Source organism: Rhineura floridana, chromosome 2 (genome assembly GCF_030035675.1).
Source record: "Rhineura floridana isolate rRhiFlo1 chromosome 2, rRhiFlo1.hap2, whole genome shotgun sequence".
Taxonomy (NCBI): Eukaryota; Metazoa; Chordata; class Lepidosauria; order Squamata; family Rhineuridae; genus Rhineura; species Rhineura floridana.
Genome location: NC_084481.1, coordinates 19,139,362 through 19,161,501, shown reverse-complemented (window position 1 = coordinate 19,161,501; position 22,140 = coordinate 19,139,362). Strand labels below are relative to the sequence as shown.

Here is a 22,140-nt window from a genome sequence, read left to right as displayed (position 1 = left end):
TCAAATCCCCACACAGCCATGATTCTCACTGGGTGACCTTGGGCCAGTCACTGCCTCTCAGCCTCAGAGGGAGGCAATGGTAGACCCCCTCTGAATACCGCTTACCATGAAAACCCTATTTGTAGGGTCACCATAAGTCAGGATTGCCTTGAAGGCAGTCCATCATCATCAGAAAAGCCTTTAAAGTCTGCCTCAATGTTACATGTTGTGAATTCTCCTCTCCATCCTGACAATTGCCATTGATATGGATTGCTAACAGGGAAACTCGGCATGAAACCCTTGACTGACACAGTGAGTTGCAAAAAAGAAAGAAAGAATCTCTCTGTGTGTGTGTGTGCGTGTGAAAATCTATCACTAACCAATAGCAAGGTTACTGTCTAGTCTAGACTAACATGACAGCTGTCTGTCTATATCTATCTGCATTTCTAAACTGCTTATTATTTAAAAATCTCTAAGTGGTATACAAAAACACTTAATATTTTAAAATCTCTAAGCAGGATATCTGGCTCTGAATAGCTTCATAGGTGCAATGCCAAACGGCTAAGAGGGGGGAAAGAGGCTCCAATTATTCAGGAGGAAGGACAGGATAAGGGCCAAGAAAAAGGGACAACGTAAGACTTCTGCAGAGCCAGTGTGGTGTAGTGGTTAAGGTGCTGGACTACGACCTGGGAGACCAGGGTTCAAATCCCCAAACAGCCATGAAGCGCACTGGGTGACCTTGGGCCAGTCACTGCCTCTCAGCCTCAGAGGAAGGCAATGGTAAACCCCCTCTGAATACCGCTTACCATGAAAACCCTATTCATAGGGTCGTCATAAGTCGGAATCAACTTGAAGGCAGTCCATTTACATTTTAAGACTTCTGCCCATGCTAATCAAGGAAAGTTGAGACCCTGAAAGGCAACCAGGAAATGACAAATTGCAGAATTACATGCCTCCATGTACAATTCTAGCAGGTAATTTGAGAAAACAGATTGCACCGATGGCATATATATCAGCTAGTTGCATGGCTTCCATTACTGACTGCCTTGCACTATTTCATCAGTCCCAACCTAGTGACACACACAGAGTTTCAGTTGTGGAATTTGGGAATCCTGCTTGCAGAATATGGATTCTGGGGGGGGGGATCACATTCAAGAACTTGTGCCTATATTCTCTAGCAAGTGGGGAAGAACTCTATAGAATAATCTTAGCATCAACACCAGTATCAGTGTGTTATAGAACAGAAGTAAGGTATATTTATAAATACAGCATTGACAAATTTTGTAGGAAGATTTGATATTCTAAGTACACAGATTGACTGTTTCCTTGGGTTTTGTTTAATCTGATGACTGAGTATTACCTTTCCAGAGAGGTTCTTTGCCAGCAGGCCTCAGAGGCTCCAAATGATCTGTGACAGGTAAACTACCTATGACAGTGTTATCACGCTTTCCCTTAGGGTCTGTTTGTTTTTATATGCAAGCTTTTAACTCTAGATTTGGTTCCTTTGAGCTGAGTCTGAATAAAACAACTCCAAAGTAGTAGTAGTAGTATTTACATTTATATATATATATTCACTAACAGGCAAAAAAAACCCTTGCGGTTTAAGAACATACCTATAGCCAACAGATATTTCTATCAAACTTTAAAAAGCAGGGAAATTGGACAGCTATAGTGAAGGCACCAGGGGAGCAGGAGACCTGAACTCCTCTCTGAGATATTGTACTGCCCTACAAACTTGTAAAAATGCAAACACCATTTGGGTTGGTCTTTCACAGTCCAATCCACTTCCTGTGTAGCTTGGAAGAATTTAGTAACATGTGCCTCTGAGCATATGGTGAGTCCAACAGGGGTCTGGATTGTTTTCTTGTTTTTACACTTTGAACTCTCAGTTTTCTCTGAGTGTTTTGTGTATTGCCATGAAAACGTAGAGGGTTATTAAGCAAATGTTTCTGAGTTCAGAACTATAAGTTTTGTAAGGTTTTGTTTTGAAATGAGCTTATGGGAAGCAGCAGAATGGCATGGGGGGTATTTTCAATTTAACATTGCAGAATGCAAAAAATCCATGCTGGCTATAGTATACAGCCACTCTTGTGGCTATATAATAAAAAAGAAGCATATTCAAAGAAAAAGGCATTTCACATTCATTATCATCATCATCATCACCACCACCACAGTCAGACTATTTGTGTGACAAGAGGCTGCAGGTCAACCATTTCATAACAAGTAATTGATATGAACAGCTAGTATAGCACAGTGGGGAGGAGAGCCTGTCTGGGATTCCAGAGTCTGTGAGTTTAAATCCCTGCTTGTGTCTCCTGGGTGTCAAGGGCCAGCTAAAGATCACCCCACAGTGAGTGGCTCAGGGGTTACGTGCCCTGCCACCTGTGCAGCCGTGGGCAAGCTGCATAGTCCCAAGGAGCCCATTTGCCCCCCAGCTGGCAGTTGCAGAGAAGGAAGGGGCTGGCTTGTGCAGCTGTGGCAAGCTGAGCAGGCCCTAGCCAGCTGGGGAGGACTAGCCTCAGAGGGAGGCAATGGTAAACCCCCTCTGAATACCACTTACCATGAAAACCCTATTCATAGGGTTGCCATAAGTCGGGATCAACTTGAAGGCAGTCTGTTTCCATTTTCAATAGATATGAAGCAAGAGGTGTCTGAGCTTGTGGTATGCACTCTGCAAAAACTGAGGCTGAAATATATACCTGCTTGCCCAGCGCTTATTAAATATATATGTCTGGGAGGAGTTGGGGCCGGCTTTTGTACAACTGCTGTCAGGAAGGTCACTGTGATGAGCTGGGTTCTTCCTGAACTCTGAATGAAAGGGAAAGGATCCTCCACACCTACTCTTACAGAATATGGGCTGAGGGCTCTGAGGGCTTTCCAAGATCTTTTGGTGTCTTTGCTCCCATCAGTCCTGACAGCATCATAGTATCAATCCTAGGCAGCCCCACCATTGGGGATAACATTAACATCAACAATTACCTGTATTACCCATAGCAGCATTTGAGGAAGTCGCGAGTTCCTGAGATCTTTTCAAACTTTTGTCAACAGTAATATGGCAGGGGACAAGGTAGGGAACCCAGACTCCAGCTCCTCAGAGATTGGGGGAAGGGCCGTAGCTCAGTGGCAGAGCATCTGCTTTGTATTGCAGAAGGCTCCAGGCTCAGTCTCCAGCATCTCCAGGTAGGGCTGGGAAAGACTTCTGCATGAAACCCTGAAAAGCTGCTGCCAGTCAGTGTAGACAGTACTGGGCTAGACACACCAAAGGTCTGACTCATATAAGGCAGTTTCCTATATTCCACACCTTGGGGCTATGTCCCTGTTATTTACCGGCACATGGGATGCCCCTCAGTACTCTACATTGGACCATGCTGCTTGGCCAGGGGCTCCTCGACTCCAGGGCTGTTTGTCTTTTTCCATGCCTGCCCACGACTTTCAGCCATGTTGGTTGGACTGTGGAAGAATGGAACTAGCCACAATTTTTCCCTTGACATATGTCTGCCTCTTGCCCAGATGTGTACACGTGCATTTAAAAACCCAGGCTTTCAAGATGGAAAAGGCACCCAGTCCATCAAAGATACTAAACTGCGGCATATTGTCGGGGTGATAGTGGTGAAGTCCTGCCCACCCAAAACTCAAAAAAGGGCACTGTTAGGCCATTTCATCAGACTAGGCAAGCTAATGGCTTCATAGCCCAGTAAACAGTACTTTTAAACAAGTCATATAGTTCAGCATCTTTCTGACTTTCCCTGTTTTATACGGTGTTTACAGTGACAATGAATTCTGGGGGACTTAGGAATCTGGATCTGGATCTTCAGGGCATTAATGGGCTATAGCCCAGTAGCAGAGCACACATTTTTGCACGCAAAAGCTTCCAAGTTTAATCCTAATATCTCCAGGTAGGGCTGGGTAAGAGAGCTGCTGCCAGTCAGTGTTGACAAAACTGAGCTAGATGGACTAAGGGTCTCACTCAGTAATAAGGCAGTTTCCAATGTTCAGACCTCCACTACACTGCAGTTTTGCAGTTCTGGTAAAATTCTGCCCTCCATTCCATGCAAGTGCCCCCCCTTCTTCTTTTCCCCCATGTCCCGCCCCTACCTCCTAATTCTCAAAAGGCGTTGGCAGCTGCCAGGAGATATTCAAGCTCCAAGCCTACCGGTTAGATTTTTGGGATTTTTGTTGGGTCTGGAGACAGAGAATGAGAGTGAGCAGATCCCACCAGTGTGATGTCATTTGGAAAGGAAATGCCAGCTAGGGTTAGTGTGAGGAGAAACACAGCAGGCTGGGCTCTAATGGGCCATCTGACACTTTGAATAAACAAGCAAATTAAAAGCTATAAAACTCAAAACACTGTTTTTGTTTGCTTGCTTGTTTCCTCTTCTGTGTTGCTTCCTAGTCTTCAAGTTGCCATGTGCCCCAGAAGTCAGCCACTTGGCTTTGGGTTTTACCCAGACATAGTTGGGGGAAGGGGAAAACACACAAATTTGCCATGTGGAACTGATTTCCATTAACAACCTAGGGACATAGGAAGCTGCCTCATACACACCATTGGTCCATCCAGCTCAATATTATCTATTCAGACTGGTAGTGGTTCTCCAGGGCTTCAGACAGGAGACATTCCCAGTCCATCCTGGAGATGCTAGGGATTGAAACTGGCACCTTCTCTGTGGAAAACAGATGCTCTGCTACCTCCTGTCCTACACTCCCTAAGCAAGCCTACATCGCTCAGGTGCAGTGCAGGACATTGTCCCATTGCTGGGCTTCTGCTGGGAGGAAAGGTGGGATATAAATCAAATAATAAATAAATAAATTGCTCAAGACTTTCTACATGCAAGGTAGATGCTCTTCCACTGAGCTACAGCACTTGCTATCCTAGGGGGCTACTCAGGGGACAATAATCTCTGTTCATTTATGTTTAAAGGGACATTTATAAAATAAAATGTTGTGATGTCCGGTCCATGGAACATCTTCAGAACATCCTTCACTTATGATGAAGTGAAGTTTGTGATGGAGTGTGGAGGTGGGGCAAAGACCTTTTGTTATACAGTGATAACGCAATCAGCCAAGGTGACTTCCCTAATTTGATTGTCCCCATGCAAGCCCTCCCAAGGTGCTATGGGCAGCTTTGGTAATATCTCCACCCTCTTGCAGGAGTATTTGAAGGTACACATATTCCCATGTTGGCCCTCACGGAGTGAGGCAGCTTTATCAGGAAGGAGATTTCTATTGCAATTAGAAAGCATTACCTATCAATTGATTTATTATAAGTGGCTGCCACTGTCCACTGACTGGGCAATAGAAACTCTTACCAGCAGGTGTAGTTACTTTAGTGTCGAGATCCTACCTGGGATACTAAATTTTAAATCTACCACCTTCCAGTCAATAACCACTCAACTCCCCCGCCCCAAAAGGTTATTGTGTCATTCATACCCCCAACATTTCCCAATGATATAATCAGTTCCCTAATTTCTGCATTTGACACAAAAGAAAAACAAGCTATTTTCTGAAAAAACAACTTGTATTTGTCACCCAATTCTTTTTTTTAATATAAATTTTTATTCAGATTTCTAAAAACAAAACAAAAGAAAAAGAAAAAGAACAAATTAATAACTAATACAATAAAAATATTGACTTCCGATTTGTCTTAAATCAGCTATAGGTCTATAGTATATAACAAACCTGTCCCTTAATATATTACAAAATCACTTTCCTCCAGTGGTTATCTTGGTTAATCATTAAATCTCATTAACATCATATCATTTTATTCTTTCCACAAAAAGTCAAAGAGAGGTTTCCAGTTCTTGAGAAATATTTCTATCGATTTTTCTCCAAATAGACATGTCAATTAATCCATCTATTCAAGTCTAATAAATCCAGTAGTTTCAACAGCTATTCTTCCATTATCAGTGTTAGTTCCATCTTCCATCGTCCATCCTTGCACACATAATTCTGCTGTCATAGTCATATAGTAAGAGTCTAATAGGAATTTCCTTCATCACAAATATTTTCTTGCCAGCAATTCTGACTGTGTTACTGAAATATTGTTGTAAAGTCATATCTCTGTTCTTCTTTTTTACGGGGTGCACTAGCACATCTCTTGAAAGTTTTTCCATTGTCACATATCTGGAATTAATTCTATAAACTTTCTCTATCTCAGGTTCCATCAGATCATTCCAGTCCAGAATTTTTTTTGAAACATTGATAAATTTATCTCTGATATCTTCACCAATTCCTTCAGAGACAGCGCAGAATTCCAAGCAATAATCTTTGTCACTAGGATCCATCACAGCTATAAAGTCCAAATCTTTTTCAAATTCCACATTTGATATATCTATTCCAATCTCCAGGACTTGCACCTTCCCTTTAATTTTTCTTTCATTTCCTGTTGCTTGTCCAATTATATCTTCTTTTCTCATAGAATCCTTTATTTCTTTCAGCTCCTGTTTCATTTTGCCAAATTCAATTTTCATCTCTTGTCTGCTCTGTCTCATTTCTTGTTTCGTTATCTTAATCGCATCCATTATTTTCTGAAACATGTTTAAAGAGAGAACCCCTTCCTGTACATCCAGGGTCTCGGCCGCTTTCTTGATTGTCATTCTTAAGACCAAAAAACCCCCCCCTTTCAATTTCCAATATAGCCACTATTCTCAAGCAAAGAGCAATTTATTTCTTTTTCCAGCAACAAAGGAGTTAATATTCCAAGCCTGTTGACATCATCTTCTAGACAGACTGCCTTATCTCTTATGTTACCAAAACAAACTTAGTTCCCAGCATCAAAATAATTAGTGGCATAATGGCGTTCCTTTTAAGGGGCGTATTTGCCCTCACCATAATTACAGGGAAGGCTTGTGAACATTCTAGAATCAAGAGTTAGGAGCCACGTGAGATCAATCAACCAATAGATGAAGGCGCGGAGCAGCAGATATAAGGCTGCTCCGTCCTTCCCGCGCTTGCCTTTTTCACCTTGCGGCATGCTTGCACTTAGCTCTTTTGTTGGATGGCTTCAGCTTCCTGTTGGCGAGTGCGTGAATAGATCAAACGTGGTTTGAATTCAAGTGCCGTTTAGAACAGGAATAAGACAGGCCAGGCAAGTTTCTTGTAAGAGTCTTTACTAGGCAAAGACATTAGACACAGCTCTCTCCGTTGACATTTCTTCCCCCACACTGAGTTCCTGCCAGTTTCCCACCTTATCACACTTTCAGCCAGCCACTGACCTTGATTGTCTGGCCCTCTGTTCTCACAGCTTAACCCTTCTGCTTCAGGTTTCTCTCTCTCTGCTAAAAACCTTGTCTGTGAGTCTCACAGCCTGCGTCACTGACCAACAGCCCCCACCTGAGACTTACAGACTACAAAACTTCATGTTACAATTATTACATTTTTACAACATTAACTTTTCATTACAAATACATTTCAGTTTGTTTTCTTACAGTTTACATTTACAGTTCAGTTTCTCTTTATTCTTTATTTACACAAGTTTCACAGATTCATGTTTGTTCACTTTCATTTGATAATACATTTACATTTCATTCTTCCACACAATATTGCCACATTAGATCCATTGTTTCTTTATCTATTGGTCCTTCTTTTTCCCATTCTACTGGAATTTCATCTGTTTCATTATTCTGTTGTGTAACATTAAATGCAAATCTCTGAGGAGGTTGACCTTTCGTTTTTCTCTCTGATTTCCTGACATTATCTATTTCCATTTCTTCTTCACTTTCAATTTTATTCGGACCTGCACCACTAGTACTTGGTATTTCTGTATCATGTGTTGTTATGTCTTCACCTCTCAGTCTTTTAACAGTACGTTTGCCACCATGAATTAAATCTGTTAAAGCAGTTTTTAATGGAATTTGTTGCCCGAAAGGAACATCCGCAGCTTCCTGTTTGCTTTCACTATCTAGGATCACTGTTTGACTGTCTCTCCAAGGTTTATCTATTTATTTAATTTATTTATTTTATTACATTTTTAGACCGCCCTATAGCAATAAGCTCCCAGGGCGGTGTACAGCATAATAAAACAGGTTAAAATACAAAAACACAATAAAACATAATTAAAAATTTTCAATTTTAAATTCAAATTTTAAAATTTTTAAAATTTTTAAAATGCCTGGGCGAAGAGGTAGGTCTTTACCTGGCGCCGAAAAGATAGCAAAGAAGGCGCCAGGCGTATCTCATCAGGGAGGGCGTTCCATAGTTCGGGGGCCACCACTGAGAAGGCCCTAGCTCTAGTTATTGTTCTCCGTGCCTCCCTATGCGTTGGGACACGGAGAAGGGCCTTCGACGTCGAGCGCAGCGACCGGGTAGGTACATAGCGGGAGAGGCGTTCCGCCAGGTATTGTGGTCCGATGCCGTTAAGGGCTTTATAGGTAAGAACCAACACTTTGAATCTGGCCCGGAAACATATTGGTAGCCAGTGCAGCTGGGCCAGGACAGGTGTTATATAATCAAATTTTTTTGTCCCAGTAAGAACTCTGGCCACAGCATTCTGCACCAGCTGAAGTTTCCGAACTGTCTTCAGAGGTAACCCTACGTAGAGTGCATTACAGTAGTCCAATCTAGAGGTTACCAGAGCATGGATAACTGTGGCAAGGTTCTCCCTATCCAGATAGGGTCGTAGTTGGGCTACCAGCCGAAGCTGGTAGAACGCATTCCGTGCCACCGAGGCTACTTGAGCCTCCAGTGACAGGAGCGGATCTAATAAGACCCCCAAACTACAGACCTGCTCCTTTAGGGGGAGTGTAACCCCATCTAGGGCAGGTCGGACATCAACCATCTGGGCAGAGAGCCCCCCCACCAACAGCATCTCAGTCTTGTCAGGATTGAGTCTCAGTTTATTAGCTCTCATCCAGTCCATTATCGCAGCCAGGCAGTGGTTTAGTACATTAACAGCCTCACCTGAAGAAGATGAAAAGGAGAAGTAGAGCTGCGTATCATCAGCATATTGCTGGAAACGCACTCCAAATCTCCTAATGACCTCGCCCAGCGGCTTCATATAGATATTAAAGAGCATGGGGGACAGAACTGAACCCTGTGGGACCCCATATTGGAGTATCCAGGGACTCGAGTAATGCTCCCCAAGCACCAGCTTCTGGAGACGATTCTTGAGGTAGGAGCACAGCCACCGCCAAGCAGTGCCTCCAACTCCTAAGTCCGCAAGACGTCCCAGAAGGATACCATGGTCGATGGTATCAAAAGCCGCTGAGAGATCAAGGAGAACCAACAGAGTTACACTCCCTCTGTCTTTCTCCCGACAGAGGTCATCATACAGGGCGACCAAGGCTGTTTCTGTACCAAACCCCGGCCGAAAGCCCGATTGACATGGATCCAGATAATCAGTTTCATCCAAGAGAGCCTGGAGCTGGTGAGCGACCACACGCTCTAAAACCTTGCCCAGGAACGGAACATTTGCTACCGGTCTATAGTTGTCAAGATTTTCAGGGTCCAAGGAGGTTTTCTTTAGGAGCGGTCTCACCACCGCCTGTTTCAGGCAGGGTGGTACCACTCCCTCTCGTAAAGAGGCATTGATCACCTCCTTGGCCCATCTGGCTGTTCTGTTCCTGCTAGCTTTTATTAGCCATGAGGGGCAAGGATCCAGAGCAGAAGTGGTCGCCCGCACCTGTCCAAGCACCTTGTCCACGTCCTCGAGCTGAACCAACTGAAATTCATCCAATAAAACAGGACAGGACTGTGCTCCGGACACCTCATTAGGCTCAACTGCTACAATATTGGAGTCAAGGTCCCGGCGGATGTTTGCGATCTTATCTTGGAAGTGTCTCGCAAACTCATTACAGCGGGCTATTGATGGTATTATTGCGTTCTGAGGACCAGAGTGTAAAAGTCCCCGAACAACCTTATAAAGTTCCGCTGGGCAGTTAGAAGATGACTGAATGGAGGCAGCAAAGTACTGCTTCTTCGCTGCCCTCACCGCCTTCACATAGAGCTTGGTAGAGATCTTCACAAGTGCAAGACTACAGCCGTCGGGAGTTCGTCTCCATTTGCACTCAAGCCGTCTCCTTTCTTGCTTCATCACTCTTAGCTCCGGGGTAAACCACGGAGCCAATTGAGCTCTGCAGAGGAGAGGGCGCACTGGGGCGATCGTGTCAACTGCCCGGGTCATTTCCGTATTCCACAGATTGACCAGGGTTTCGACAGGAGCGTCAGTTTTATCAGCCGGAAAACTCCCCAGAGCCTTCTGAAAACCTTCAGGATTCATTAGTCTCCGGGGGCGGACCATCTTAATAGGTCCTCCACCCTTGCAGAGGGGAGAAAACATTGTGAGCCTACACCCCAATAGGTGATGATCTGTCCATGACAGAGGAATAGATGTAAAATCCCTCACTCCCAGATCACCATCCCCTGCTCCAGTAGCAAAAATTAAGTCTAGAGTGTGCCCCGAAATATGCGTAGGGCCAGTAACAAATTGAGACAGCCCCATGGCTGTCATGGAGGCCATGAAGTCCTGAGCTGCCCCAGACAAAGCGGTCTCGGCATGAATGTTGAGATCCCCCAATACCATAAATTTGGGGGATCGCAACACCAAACCCGAGACCACCTCCGTCAGCTCAGTTAGGGAGGCTGTTGGGCAGCAGGTGGACGGTACACCAACAGTATTCCCAGTCTGTCTCGCTGGCCCAACGTAATATGGAGACACTCCAGACCATTAGCTACCTGGATAGGGTGCCTAATGAGAGGGATGGAACTTCTATAGACCACAGCGATTCCCCCTCCCCGACCCTCGGATCTACCCAGATGCTGAACCGAGTACCCAGGTGGGCACAGCTGGGAGAGATTAATGCCTCCCAGATCGCTCACCCATGTCTCAGTAATAAACACCAGATCGGCCGCCTCATCCACAATTAAATCATGGATGAGGGAAGCTTTATTATTTACCAATCTGGCATTAAGAAGCAGCAACTGGAGATCCGAGAGTTGGCTGATAGAACTACCAGCAATCCTGTGGATGTGGGGAGGACCGGAACACGGTACAGCCACCAATTGTCTGTGCCGAGTTCCCCTCAACTGGCATGTCGTCCTCACAACGCCATACCTCCCATTACCCGTCACTACGCTAACAGGGGCCCCCTCTGGTCCCCTCTCCCAATACCCTATCCTCCCGCCCAGGCACATAATAAAATAAAATAAAAATAAAATAAAATAAAAATACGCACACACTCACAACATACAGTCATACAAACATCCACTCATTCCATTCAGGTCTACACAACAACCACAGTCCCGTGCTCCATGCGCACCAACACAGCTCTCAAACCGTTCTTCCCGGGAAAAGCGCCACCTGGAGCCTGGTCCTGCAAGGTGCCCACGTGCAGAGCAGGAGCCCAAGAAGGAGAGAGCAGAGATGTTGGCCAAGCAGCAGCAGCAAAGCAGGCAGATGGCTCTCCTTCCCTGGGCGGTGATGGTCCTCTTCCCTTGCAGGCACTGGATCTCCCAAACCCCCTCAGTCAGCCGGCTTATATATCCCCTCCAGAGAAGGGACAGGTGGAACAGTATCAGGCACAGCTGGCTGAGTACCTGGAGCCTGGTCCTGCGAGGTGCCCACGTGCAGAGCAGGAGCCCAAGAAGGAGAGAGCAGAGATGTTGACCAAGCAGCAGCAGCAAAGCAGGCAGATGGCTCTCCCTCCCTGGGCGGTGATGGTCCTCTTCCCTTGCAGGCACTGGATCTCCCAAGCCCCCTCAGCCAGCCGGCTTATATATCCCCTCCAGAGAAGGGACAGGTGGAACAGTATCAGGCACAGCTGGCTGAGTACCTGGAGCCTGGTCCTGCAAGGTGCCCACATGCAGAGCAGGAGCCCAAGAAGGAGAGAGCAGAGATGTTGACCAAGCAGCAGCAGCAAAGCAGGCAGATGGCTCTCCCTCCCTGGGCAGTGATGGTCCTCTTCCCTTGCAGGCACTGGATCTATCACCTTTATGTTTCTGCTTAACACTACTTGTTGTTTCTCAGGCAACCAAACTCTATAATATGAATTCTGAAATCCCAAAATGTGTCCTGCCTGCGCTCTTGACTGTTTTGCAACATGTACCCAGCATTTTGCCCCAAAACGTTCTATGTGTTTCACCTTGGGTTTTCTTCCAGTCAGTTTCTCATAGGGAGACATGCCTATTGTTCTGTGCATAAGGCGGTTCTGAATATAAACAGTGTACAGAATACATTCACCCCAATAAGTGTTATTCATATCAGCATCTGCTAGCATTGCTCTCAATGAATCCTGCAATGACCGGTTCCTCCTCTCTGCCTTTCCGTTGGAGGATGGGCTGAAGGGAGCAGTGAGACTTTGAATTATCCCCTTCTTTTCCAAATATGTTTGAAATGAATTACTGGTAAATTCACCACCTCTATCTGATCTGATATTTTTGATAACAACCCCATGTTGTGTTTCTGTTCTCTGTATGAATGCCTTTAATTTCTCTTCTGCATCACTTTTCTTTTTCAATAAGAACACATGTGTAAATCTGGAGAAATCATCCACAATCACTAAATAAAACCTTGCTCCACCTTTTGAGCACTGAAAAGGTCCAGCTAAATCCACATGTATGAGCTGATAGGGTTCAGAAGTCGTGCTTTCACAGCTCTTATTTACTGGATTTACAGTCATTTTTGTTTTATAGCATACCTCACACTCATCCACATGCTCACAGTGTGTTAACTTCAAATCTTGACTATGCTTTGGGGTGTTTTGTATCTTTTGGAAATGTGCGTGTGCCAGTTTTCTGTGCCATTCATGGACACAATTATCATGTTTCTCTTTGTTTACTGCTATCCAAGCACACATGTGTTTATCAAGCTTGCACTCAACCATAAACATTTTGTTCTGTAATTTCCCTTGCATGCATATTTCACCATCTTTTCTCACAAAACATCTATCCCCTTCAAATGTAACTTTGCAACCTATTTGAGCCAATTTTCTCACTGATAGAATGTTATATTTTAAACCAGAAATCAATAATACATCTGTTAAAATTCCCAAATTACCCATCTTCAGCGTTCCTCTCGCAATCGCGTCCTGAGTCGATCCGTCAGCCAGATAAAGCTTCTCCTGCGTCGGCTTTGAAGTGTAAAATAAACTAGAGTCTGTGATTAGGCAATTAGACGCTCCACTGTCAAGAAGCCATTTAGAGTTAATGAGTTTATTGCTCTCCTTAGAAACAAAGTTCACGCTTGCTCTCTGACTTTCAAAGCCTCTGTTATTCCTCTTCTTTAAACAATGTCTCTGTATATGACCACGTGATCCACAAAAATAACATGTTTTAGTCTCTTCCCTGCTTCTTTGATTTTGGTGTTGTACAGACACAGTCTCAGTCTCTTTTAATTCTATTTTCTTATTCTCTTGCCTCCTATACCACTCTTGTTGAAGTTTCTGTTCCACAAAGTCCAAAGTCAGATTCCCGTCAGGTTGGGTTTCCAGACTAGATACCAGCACGTCCCATTTTTGATCAAATGAAGATAACAGGAGATAAACCATCTGCAGGTCATTATGATGCACGCCTCGATCTTGGAGCTCAGCATTTAATCTACGAAATTCAGCCAAATGCTCTTCCATAGTCACATCATCTGTAAAACGCATCTGATAAAGCTTCCGTGCTAAACACAGCCTGCTTCCCGCAGTTTGCTGTACATGCGCGGCTCTTAACTTTTCCCACATCTGATTAGCAGTCGGCTCATTACTCACCAGCAACAGTTGTGAATCTGATAGCCCCAGAGTAATAAAAGCCTTCGCTTTCTCGTCTTTCTTCAGCCACGCTGCTGAAGGAGCTGCCGGAGGGGTTTTTTCCATGACATCATTCAAATCCTCTTTAATCAGAACTGCTCTCATCCACTTCCAGCTGGAGTAGTTTACAGCATTCAGCCTCTCCATCGGCATCCCGGAAGACAGATTTACAGCCATGTTGCCCACTCTTGCCTCTTACTTGCGCTTTGTTTCTCTCTGCAACAACGCCACTTCACCGGCTCTCGAACCCGCTACCACGCCTGATAAGCTGGGCCCATAACCCCTGTTGGCGAGTGCGTGAATAGATCAAACGTGGTTTGAATTCAAGTGCCGTTTAGAACAGGAATAAGACAGGCCAGGCAAGTTTCTTGTAAGAGTCTTTACCAGGCAAAGACATTAGACACAGCTCTCTCCATTGACATTTCTTCCCCCACACTGAGTTCCTGCCAGTTTCCCACCTTATCACACTTTCAGCCAGCCACTGACCTTGATTGGCCCTCTGTTCTCACAGCTTAACCCTTCTGCTTCAGGTTTCTCTCTCTCTGCTAAAAACCTTGTCTGTGAGTCTCACAGCCTGCGTCACTGACCAACACTTCCCTCATTGGATTTCTTTGTTCCTGTGTTTCCTTCCTCCCGTTGCAGCGACGCAGCTGGGCTGTTACAGAGTCGGTGCTGGTTTGTGGCAGTTTTCCCGCCTTCCTAGCTGCGTGTTCCCCTTCACTTGCTCCCTCATAGATGCCACCCCAGTGTGTTAGGGAGTGTGTGTGTGTGTTTTCTTTCTCCTCATTCCCGCTTCAGCTGTGCTGCGGGTGAATAAATTCCCTGTGTAATAGCAGGCAGGCGTTGCTTGCTTGGCTTTTGTTGTTGTCGTTGTTGTCTGTTTTTCTTTGCCTGTTTTGCTCCCTGCCTGCTCCGGCGTTATTTAGAGCCTGGGGTGTCGTTTCCTTCCCCTTTTATCCCCGCCCGTCAGCTGGTCAGCGGGTAGATAGCGGGCAGTTTCAAAAAACTGCGGGCAAGCGTTTCTTTTTTGTTTTGTTTTTAAAATCTTGCTGCTTGCTCTGCGATAGTTTGTGAGTTATAGTGATTCCCCCACCCCAATTTTTTTTTTTAGGGGCCTTTTGAGCGGCATGTTTTGTGCTGGTCTGTTGGAGAGGGCCTTTTGATAGTGCATTCCAGCACCATTCCTCCCCCCCCATTTGTTTTAAGGGCCTTTCATTGCGCCCTACTGGGGCCTTGCTGGACTGGGATTTGTCGAGTCGTTTTGCATGAGCACCCCCCACTTGTTGGTATCCTCTGTCAAGCCCCCCCATTCCATTCAGCCTGCGCTGTAATTCTCCCACCCCTTATTGGGTGTTGTGGGGTTGGGTCATTTACCACCTCCCCTTGCACCCCCTCTTGTTCCTTTTGCCGCTTTCATGGGGGAGGTGTGAGTTGCTTCAAAGGGTGGTGGGGTGTCTGTTTTGTCTTATTAATTTATTATATATCATACAATTTTATGATTATTAAATCTATTGATAATAGCATAATTTAATTTTAGGATAATTATAGATATATATTTTTATTATTAAATAAATAAATAGATAAATACATGAATTCATTTTAATATATTTATAGATATATATGTAAATTTAACACACACACCCGTTCCTTTTGTTTATTGCTTTTCCCCATATCAATTTATTTTATATTTAGTTCTGTTTGTACTCCTACATTCATGTTTTGGTTTTTAAAATGCTGTTCTTGATCATTTAGCTTCATAATTTTGTTGCATGTATTGTGCATGGAGAAAAAGTATAGATGCTTATGTAATATCATCTAAAGGGCAATAGATAATTTATTTTAAGGTGAGTTCATTGGAATTCCACATCTCTGACTTCTTATTTGGCTTCAAAATATGTATAAGTGTGATTCAGAGAAAGGTAATTTATGCTATGCAAGCATAGAGGAAATGCTCTACAGCCAGGTGAAGTCATTGTTGTGGCTTTCGGAGAGCCAATACGTTAAGGTTAATGGAAAATAAATAAATAAATAAGTAAATAATTATATATATATATATATAAGTTTGCTAAATCAGTATTTGTTTGCTTTTTGAGTGATTAAGTCTTAACTGTAATTTTCTTTATGGATCTCTAGTAGTTAATAAGCTTATAACAATAGTTTTTCTATAGCAGGAGTGTAGCAGGAATGTTTTAATATGTTGGTTGCTTAAGGCATTATATTGCCTGTAGCTTTAAATGCTTTGTTTTATCCCTGAAATATCTAAATGAAATATAAAATATGCCTATTTTAGGAATGATAGCTTATTGGTTCTTGCTTAAACTGCTCCAATAGCATTTGGTATATTTATATCATGAAGCTTTTCCAAGGCATTTTTAATACAATTTAACTTCATTCCTAAAATATGAATAGTATACTGCTTGTTTCACAAGATACAGGTACCCTCTTCAATCACATCTATTTCATGGCAGTCTTGTGCATACTAGGCGCTGCTACCTGTTCGATTCACATTCATTCATACGTCGGGATGGCAGTTCTTGTTTACATCATATGAAGAAGAACCTTCTGTGGGAAACCTGCATAGGTTGTGTGGGCTTTTGTGTTATGGCCAGGCTGTCGTCTAGATCCTGATCACTTCTACTGGGTTGTGCAAGTGCTGCTGGCCAGATGTGACTTCAACGGCCATTCTTTCTTCAAGAACAAAGGACTTGCTCCTGTAGCTTGAACTGTAGGTAAGCTTTGATGCAGTCGGTGGTTGGTATTTTGGTGTCAGTTCAGGATCTTGGGTGTGCCGAATAATGGCTGGCTGCTTTTAAGGTGCCTGGGGTTCACAATAGAATTTATTTTCTGACTATTTTCCGACAGTGCTTGTGGTATATATGTGGCCTTCTGCCCTTCTGATCCGCATGATACGTTCAGTGCAGCACCTGGCTATGGTTATGTGGTAAATCCCCAGAACCTCAACGTGATTTGAGCTATGCGCCTTGTGCATGCGTTTATTCCTCAAAGTACAGTTGCATTTCACCCGAATGTCGCCTGATCCTATGAGGCCATCCCCCCCCCATGTATGAATGATGTACACCTTGTTGCATCCCATGCTCTACTAAGGAGGGCAGGACATTACCGTTGGGAATATATCCTGCCTCCTTTTTGCCTCTTTCTTTAATTTTCAGGCCGAATGCATTCAAGAACCCATTTTATGAAAACCAAAGGAGGCTAGTCGCATTCCACCCTGAGACCGCCTGGTCCTATGTGGCCCCTGTTATACTGTTGATGTTCCTGCCTTTGATGATTCTTAGTGCCCCCCCCCTCTTCCAGGCCAGTTATCCTGAGCAGTGGCCTTACCAATAATTTTAAGGCGCCTTTTGCCCTGGTAAAATTAGTTTTCCGGGCAAGTCATTGTAATACTTGAGCCCTGCGCTTATATTGCTGTGCTGTTGTCAGTGCATATGCTTAAGTCGGACCAGTGGGCTTGTGATTGAGTGGTGAAGCTGAGGGGACCTTTCTCTCTTTCAGGCCAGTGGGCCAGTACTATCTTTTCATGTATCAATGGCTACGCATTGATTCAGTTTTGATTATTGCTATGTTGTTCGCAAGGCCATTATGTTTAAGGATTACATTTCTTTCATACAGGAGCAGCTGCAACAGTTGCCATCGTGGGCACATGTTCTGAAAGTATTCTGCTATTTATGCTGTATTCAAAGGGCAAAAACTTATTTCTGTCATAACTATCGCTTGACACTTCTCGGCGCTGGCCTTTAATCCAAGGCAAGAGGAATGCAGGATCATTCTGTGGATTTAGGGTCAGTAAGGTCCTTGTGGGTTGGTTGCGTTCCGCTCCTAGGGCCTCTGACCGGAGGAGGCTAATCACGCCCAATGTCCTCCTTCAGATCCTGCCTTTATTTAGGTCAATGTGCTCATCTTGTATGAGTCGCACCTGTTCGCCGCAGTAACTCTGACGATGTTCTATGGTGCTTTTCGCCCTAGTGAATTATTGGTTTCCTCAAAGCGCGATGTGTCCTATCATGCCTTATGCTTTGGCGATTGCACGTTAGGTGCAGATTTAGTGAGGTTCTCCTTAAAAGTCTATAAGACTGATCAAAAGGGCCATGGCAGTTTTGCTTCTTTATAGTTGCCAGGTACCTGACTTATGCCCATTTTCCGCTATGCAGCAATGTTTGTGTTTCAGGCCAGCTGGCCAGCGTTATCTCTTTATACATGCAGATGGTTCTGCCCCGACTCAGCTTCAATTTTGGGCCGTTGTTCGGCGGGCCTTGTTGGCCAGTGGTTGCGATGTTGGAGTCTATGGGCTGCATTCCTTTCGACTTTTCGCATGGGCACGGAGCTGCCGTTGGAGTGGCCTATTCCTGTGGAGCATCTATTGCAGTTTATGATACATTTAAAAGGGCACAATAATTCTGTTTCTACTATCGCCGGCCACCTCTCGGCACTAGCCTTTAACTCCAAGGCAAGGGGGCTGCCGGATCATTCTGTAGATTTTAGGGTCAGAAAGGTCCTTGAGGGTTGGTCGCGTTCCGCTCCCAGGTCCACTGGCCGGAGGAGGCCAATCACGCCCGATGTCCTCCTCCAGATCCTGGCACTATTTAATTCTTTATGCTCATCTCAGTATGAGTCGCACCTGTTCGCCGCAGTAACTCTGATGATGTTTTATGGTGCTTTTTGCCCTAGTGAAATACTGGCCCCTTCTAAGCGTGATGTGACTAATCGAGCCTTATGCTTTGGCGATTGCACATTAGGTGCGGATATAGTGAGGTTCTCCCTGCGTGTCTCTAAGACCGATCAAAAGGGCCATGGCAGTATCGTGGTTTACAACGATGCCAGGTCCTAGTATTGTGCCCTGTGTCTGCAATGCGGCAATTCTTATCCATTCGGCCAGCGGGCCAGCGTTATTTGTTTCTACATGCAAATGTAACTGCCCTGACTCAGTTTCAATTTTGGGCCGTTGTTCGGCGGGCCTTGTTGGCCAGTGGTTGCGCTGTTGGAGTCTATGGGCTGCATTCATTCCGGATTGGTGCGGCTATTGCCGCGGCCCTCGTGGGCATGAGTATAAGCGATATACAAGCGATTGGCAGGTGGCGTTCCGATGCATTCAAGTCTTATGTCAGGTTTTAGCAGAGGAATTTGTTTTTGTTTCCCATAGGTTTGACAAACATCCCAATTCCTGTGAGGATCGTCTTGTGTGGCCACTCAATTTTGTTTTGGGCTCACCGGAGGGCATCCTCCTCTGTTCCGGGCACACAGCTGCAGCTGTCGGCCTCAGCTATGGTTCAGTGGGATGCACGGAGGGGCATGTTATGGGATGCGTTGTTGCCTGCCATGTGCCGAATCATGTCCTCTGCTAATAGGCCACACATCGTGTTGATTCATTTGGGAGAAAATGATTTGGTGCAGCGTCCTGCGTTGGATTTGCTGCTGAAAGTTACATGTGATCTCACGTGGCTTATCCGCGTATATCCCAATCTTATAATTGTATGGTCCGAAATGCTTGTTAGAAGGATCTGGAGGGGTGCATTGCACCCCAATAAGATAGATAGATCTAGAAAATGGGTTAATAGGTAGGTAAGGGAGCTAGTTTTGTCCTTGGGTGGGGCAGTTATTCCTCATGAAAGGATTAAGTTCCATGCCCCACATCTGTTTCTTGATGATGGTGGTCATCTTTCTGAGCAAGGGTGTGACTTTTTTTGGAGGATCTTATGGGGGGATTAAGGGGTTTGTTATCTTCATTGGGTGGAGGGGACCAAGCTTAAGCTGATCCCCTCTTGTGGCATAGAATTCGGGCAGGTGAGGTATATGGGGGTTAAAATTAGGCGGTTAAGGCATCCTGAAAAAGGGGCACTCCACAGGGAACCATCAGGGCTTGGTGTCTGGTGGCGATCTGGGTTGTGTCCTTGTGGGAGCTGCTTGCGCATCAGGGTGAATGCCTGTATGGCGGGGCCATGGTGTGGAGGTGGGAACCACACAGCTGGCTCCAAGAGCAAGGAGGGAGGAATTCACACACGTCCTTGACTCTTGGGTTACATAATGACGTGAATGGATGCCTTTAGAAGGTGAGGGTGTAATCCCTCGTTGTTAGGTTTAGCCTCACCTGCCCAAAGAGTTGGATATTTGAATAATTGGCTGTATTGCATTTGATTTACGATGTGATATTTTAATAAATATAACATTATACCAGTCTGGTGTCACGAGTCTTCCTTGTGCGGGGGCAAAGAATAAGCAGATTCGTCAAAATAAAGTAGACCAGAAAAAATAGTCCCAAACAAATAGTACTCAAATGTTCATATTAATCAGATATTTCTCTTCAAATTAGATGCCCCTCATCTGTTTATATCTTTATAATGCTCAATTCCATGCCAGCTTTTTGCAATAAAAACAAAGATAAGCTATTTCGATTTTCTTCTTCCTTAATTCCGTGTATAAAAGAGAAAGGTATAACTCACCCAGGGATTCTTTGTTGCTGATTCTATAACAAATCTCTTTTACTGTAACAATGATAAGAGTGATAGTAGATAGTAGTAGACAGAAGGATGCTTGCCTGTTAAAATCCGTTTTTCTTTAAAGAAAAAACGTCTCGCTTAGTCAGTTTGAGCTTGCTTGAATTCCATGACTCCATCAGACGCTGCTGGCTACACCTTTGTTCATAGGCGATCCTAATGAATTCCAGTCCCCAACAAACACAACGAAGCTTCTGTGGGTGATCTCTTCGTTTCTCCCTTGCCTGGGAGAGAGTTTTTACCAGTCAAAAAATTCTTCTGACTGGTTTTAAAACTGAAAAAGCTTCCTCTGAGACGGGAGCTCGTCTCAGAGGCAGTCACAGGCGGAGCAATCCTCCTGGGAAGTCCGTATTTGTCACCCAATTCTTAATCAAGCTGAGGGGAGTTCATGTATGACTACTCTAGTATGTCTTCATCTTCAGACTACTTAACATAGCATGTTCCTAACAGAATATTACACTTTTTAGGTATCAAAATGGTCTGGGTCTTCACTGCTGTTGACTCAACACCTGGTTCATATCCAGAAATGTAGTAGAAATTCCATTTGTGCACAGCTTGGAAAGAATCCTGGCTGTCCAATTCAATGTATACATTTATTCTCAGAGTTTTTTGGGGGGATGGGATGGAGGAACAATGTTGGAATTGGCCCCAAATATGACCATAGTAATTTCAAGCCAAAGTTTAATAGTAACGAAAGCAATATGCATTGCATTAGTTTCCTATTGATCTTTCCCAAGCATTTAAGCCCTTGCCTAGCAAAGTAGTGAGTTTGCTTCACAGTGGATGGTTTTGAAAAGCCTTTCTTTGGAAATGGGTCTAAAGCATTCCCCAGCACTTAGATCCCTAAATTGAAAGAATTTTTGGAGGAGATGCAAAACGTCTTGACCCATTTATAGAACTGTAATTGGCCTAACTCTGTGGCCCAGATGTTAGCACACAATTTTGCAGATTTATCTATCTATTTCTTCACTCAGCTTAGGACAATTCCACCCTCCTAGTGAAAGATCCTCTATGACAGCCTTTGATAACCTGGGGGCCTCCAGATGTTTTGGACTATAACTCTCATCAGCCCAAAATGATATGGTAATGGGGTTGATGGGAGTTGTAGTACAGAACATCTGGAGGGCACCAGTTTGGAAAATGCTGTCCTATGGCCAAACCTATGAGTTCAGGTCTTGCTTCGGTATTGATTATGTATCTCTGTTTTTAGGCTGAGCAGGGAATCTGATGCTGAAGACTTGGCAACAAGAATGTTAAAACTTTGTCCACAGGATAGAATCACTGCACAGGAGGCACTTGTTCATTTCTTTTTCAGCCCTTTGCCCTCTCAGCTGTACCAGGTTTCTGATGGTATGTCATTCTCTGTTCCAATTACCACTACAAGGGTATCAGAACCACCTTATTAATTTCTTTTAAGTTGTTTGTGGTCAAGGCACTCTAAAAACAGACACATACACAACTCTTATAAGCTACTGACTACATCTGCTAGAAAGCTTTTTAGTTCCTGTAAACTATACACTTCCTGGATGTTGACTTATGGACAACTTCCAGCTAATTCCCACTTCTGACACACTTGTCACACTGCTACATCTATGAAAGCAGGGCTCTCAAATTATCTCTTAGTTGGCCTTGGAGTATATACTAGAAAACGGAGAGCCTATTCAGAGGTGCAGGCAGCCACATGGTGCAGCCCTATATTAGAACAGCCTTCCTCAACCTGGAACCCTCCATATGTTATTGGACTACAAATTCCATCATCTGTGAACATTGACCATGCTGGTTGGGGTTAACAGAGTTGGCATCCAAAAGATCTGGAGGGCCCAAAGTGCCCTTACAATGTATCCAGGTATAAAAATCTCCCTGCACATGGAAAGCTATCTTGTCAGGAAGATGTCTAACTTTTATGGCTTTGGCAGACATTGCCTTTA

The 22,140-nt window shown here is 44.3% G+C and overlaps 1 protein-coding gene across 1 annotated transcript in view; it reads left to right on the top strand.

Moving 5' to 3' along the window:
- Positions 1 to 22,140, top strand: part of CDK15 (cyclin dependent kinase 15) — an 84,255-nt gene that overhangs the window by 49,173 nt on the left and 12,942 nt on the right. Inside the window, 2 exon segments of the mRNA XM_061607508.1 lie at positions 1,348 to 1,396; positions 21,423 to 21,562. Of these exon segments, the coding sequence (XP_061463492.1) occupies positions 1,348 to 1,396; positions 21,423 to 21,562 (189 nt within the window).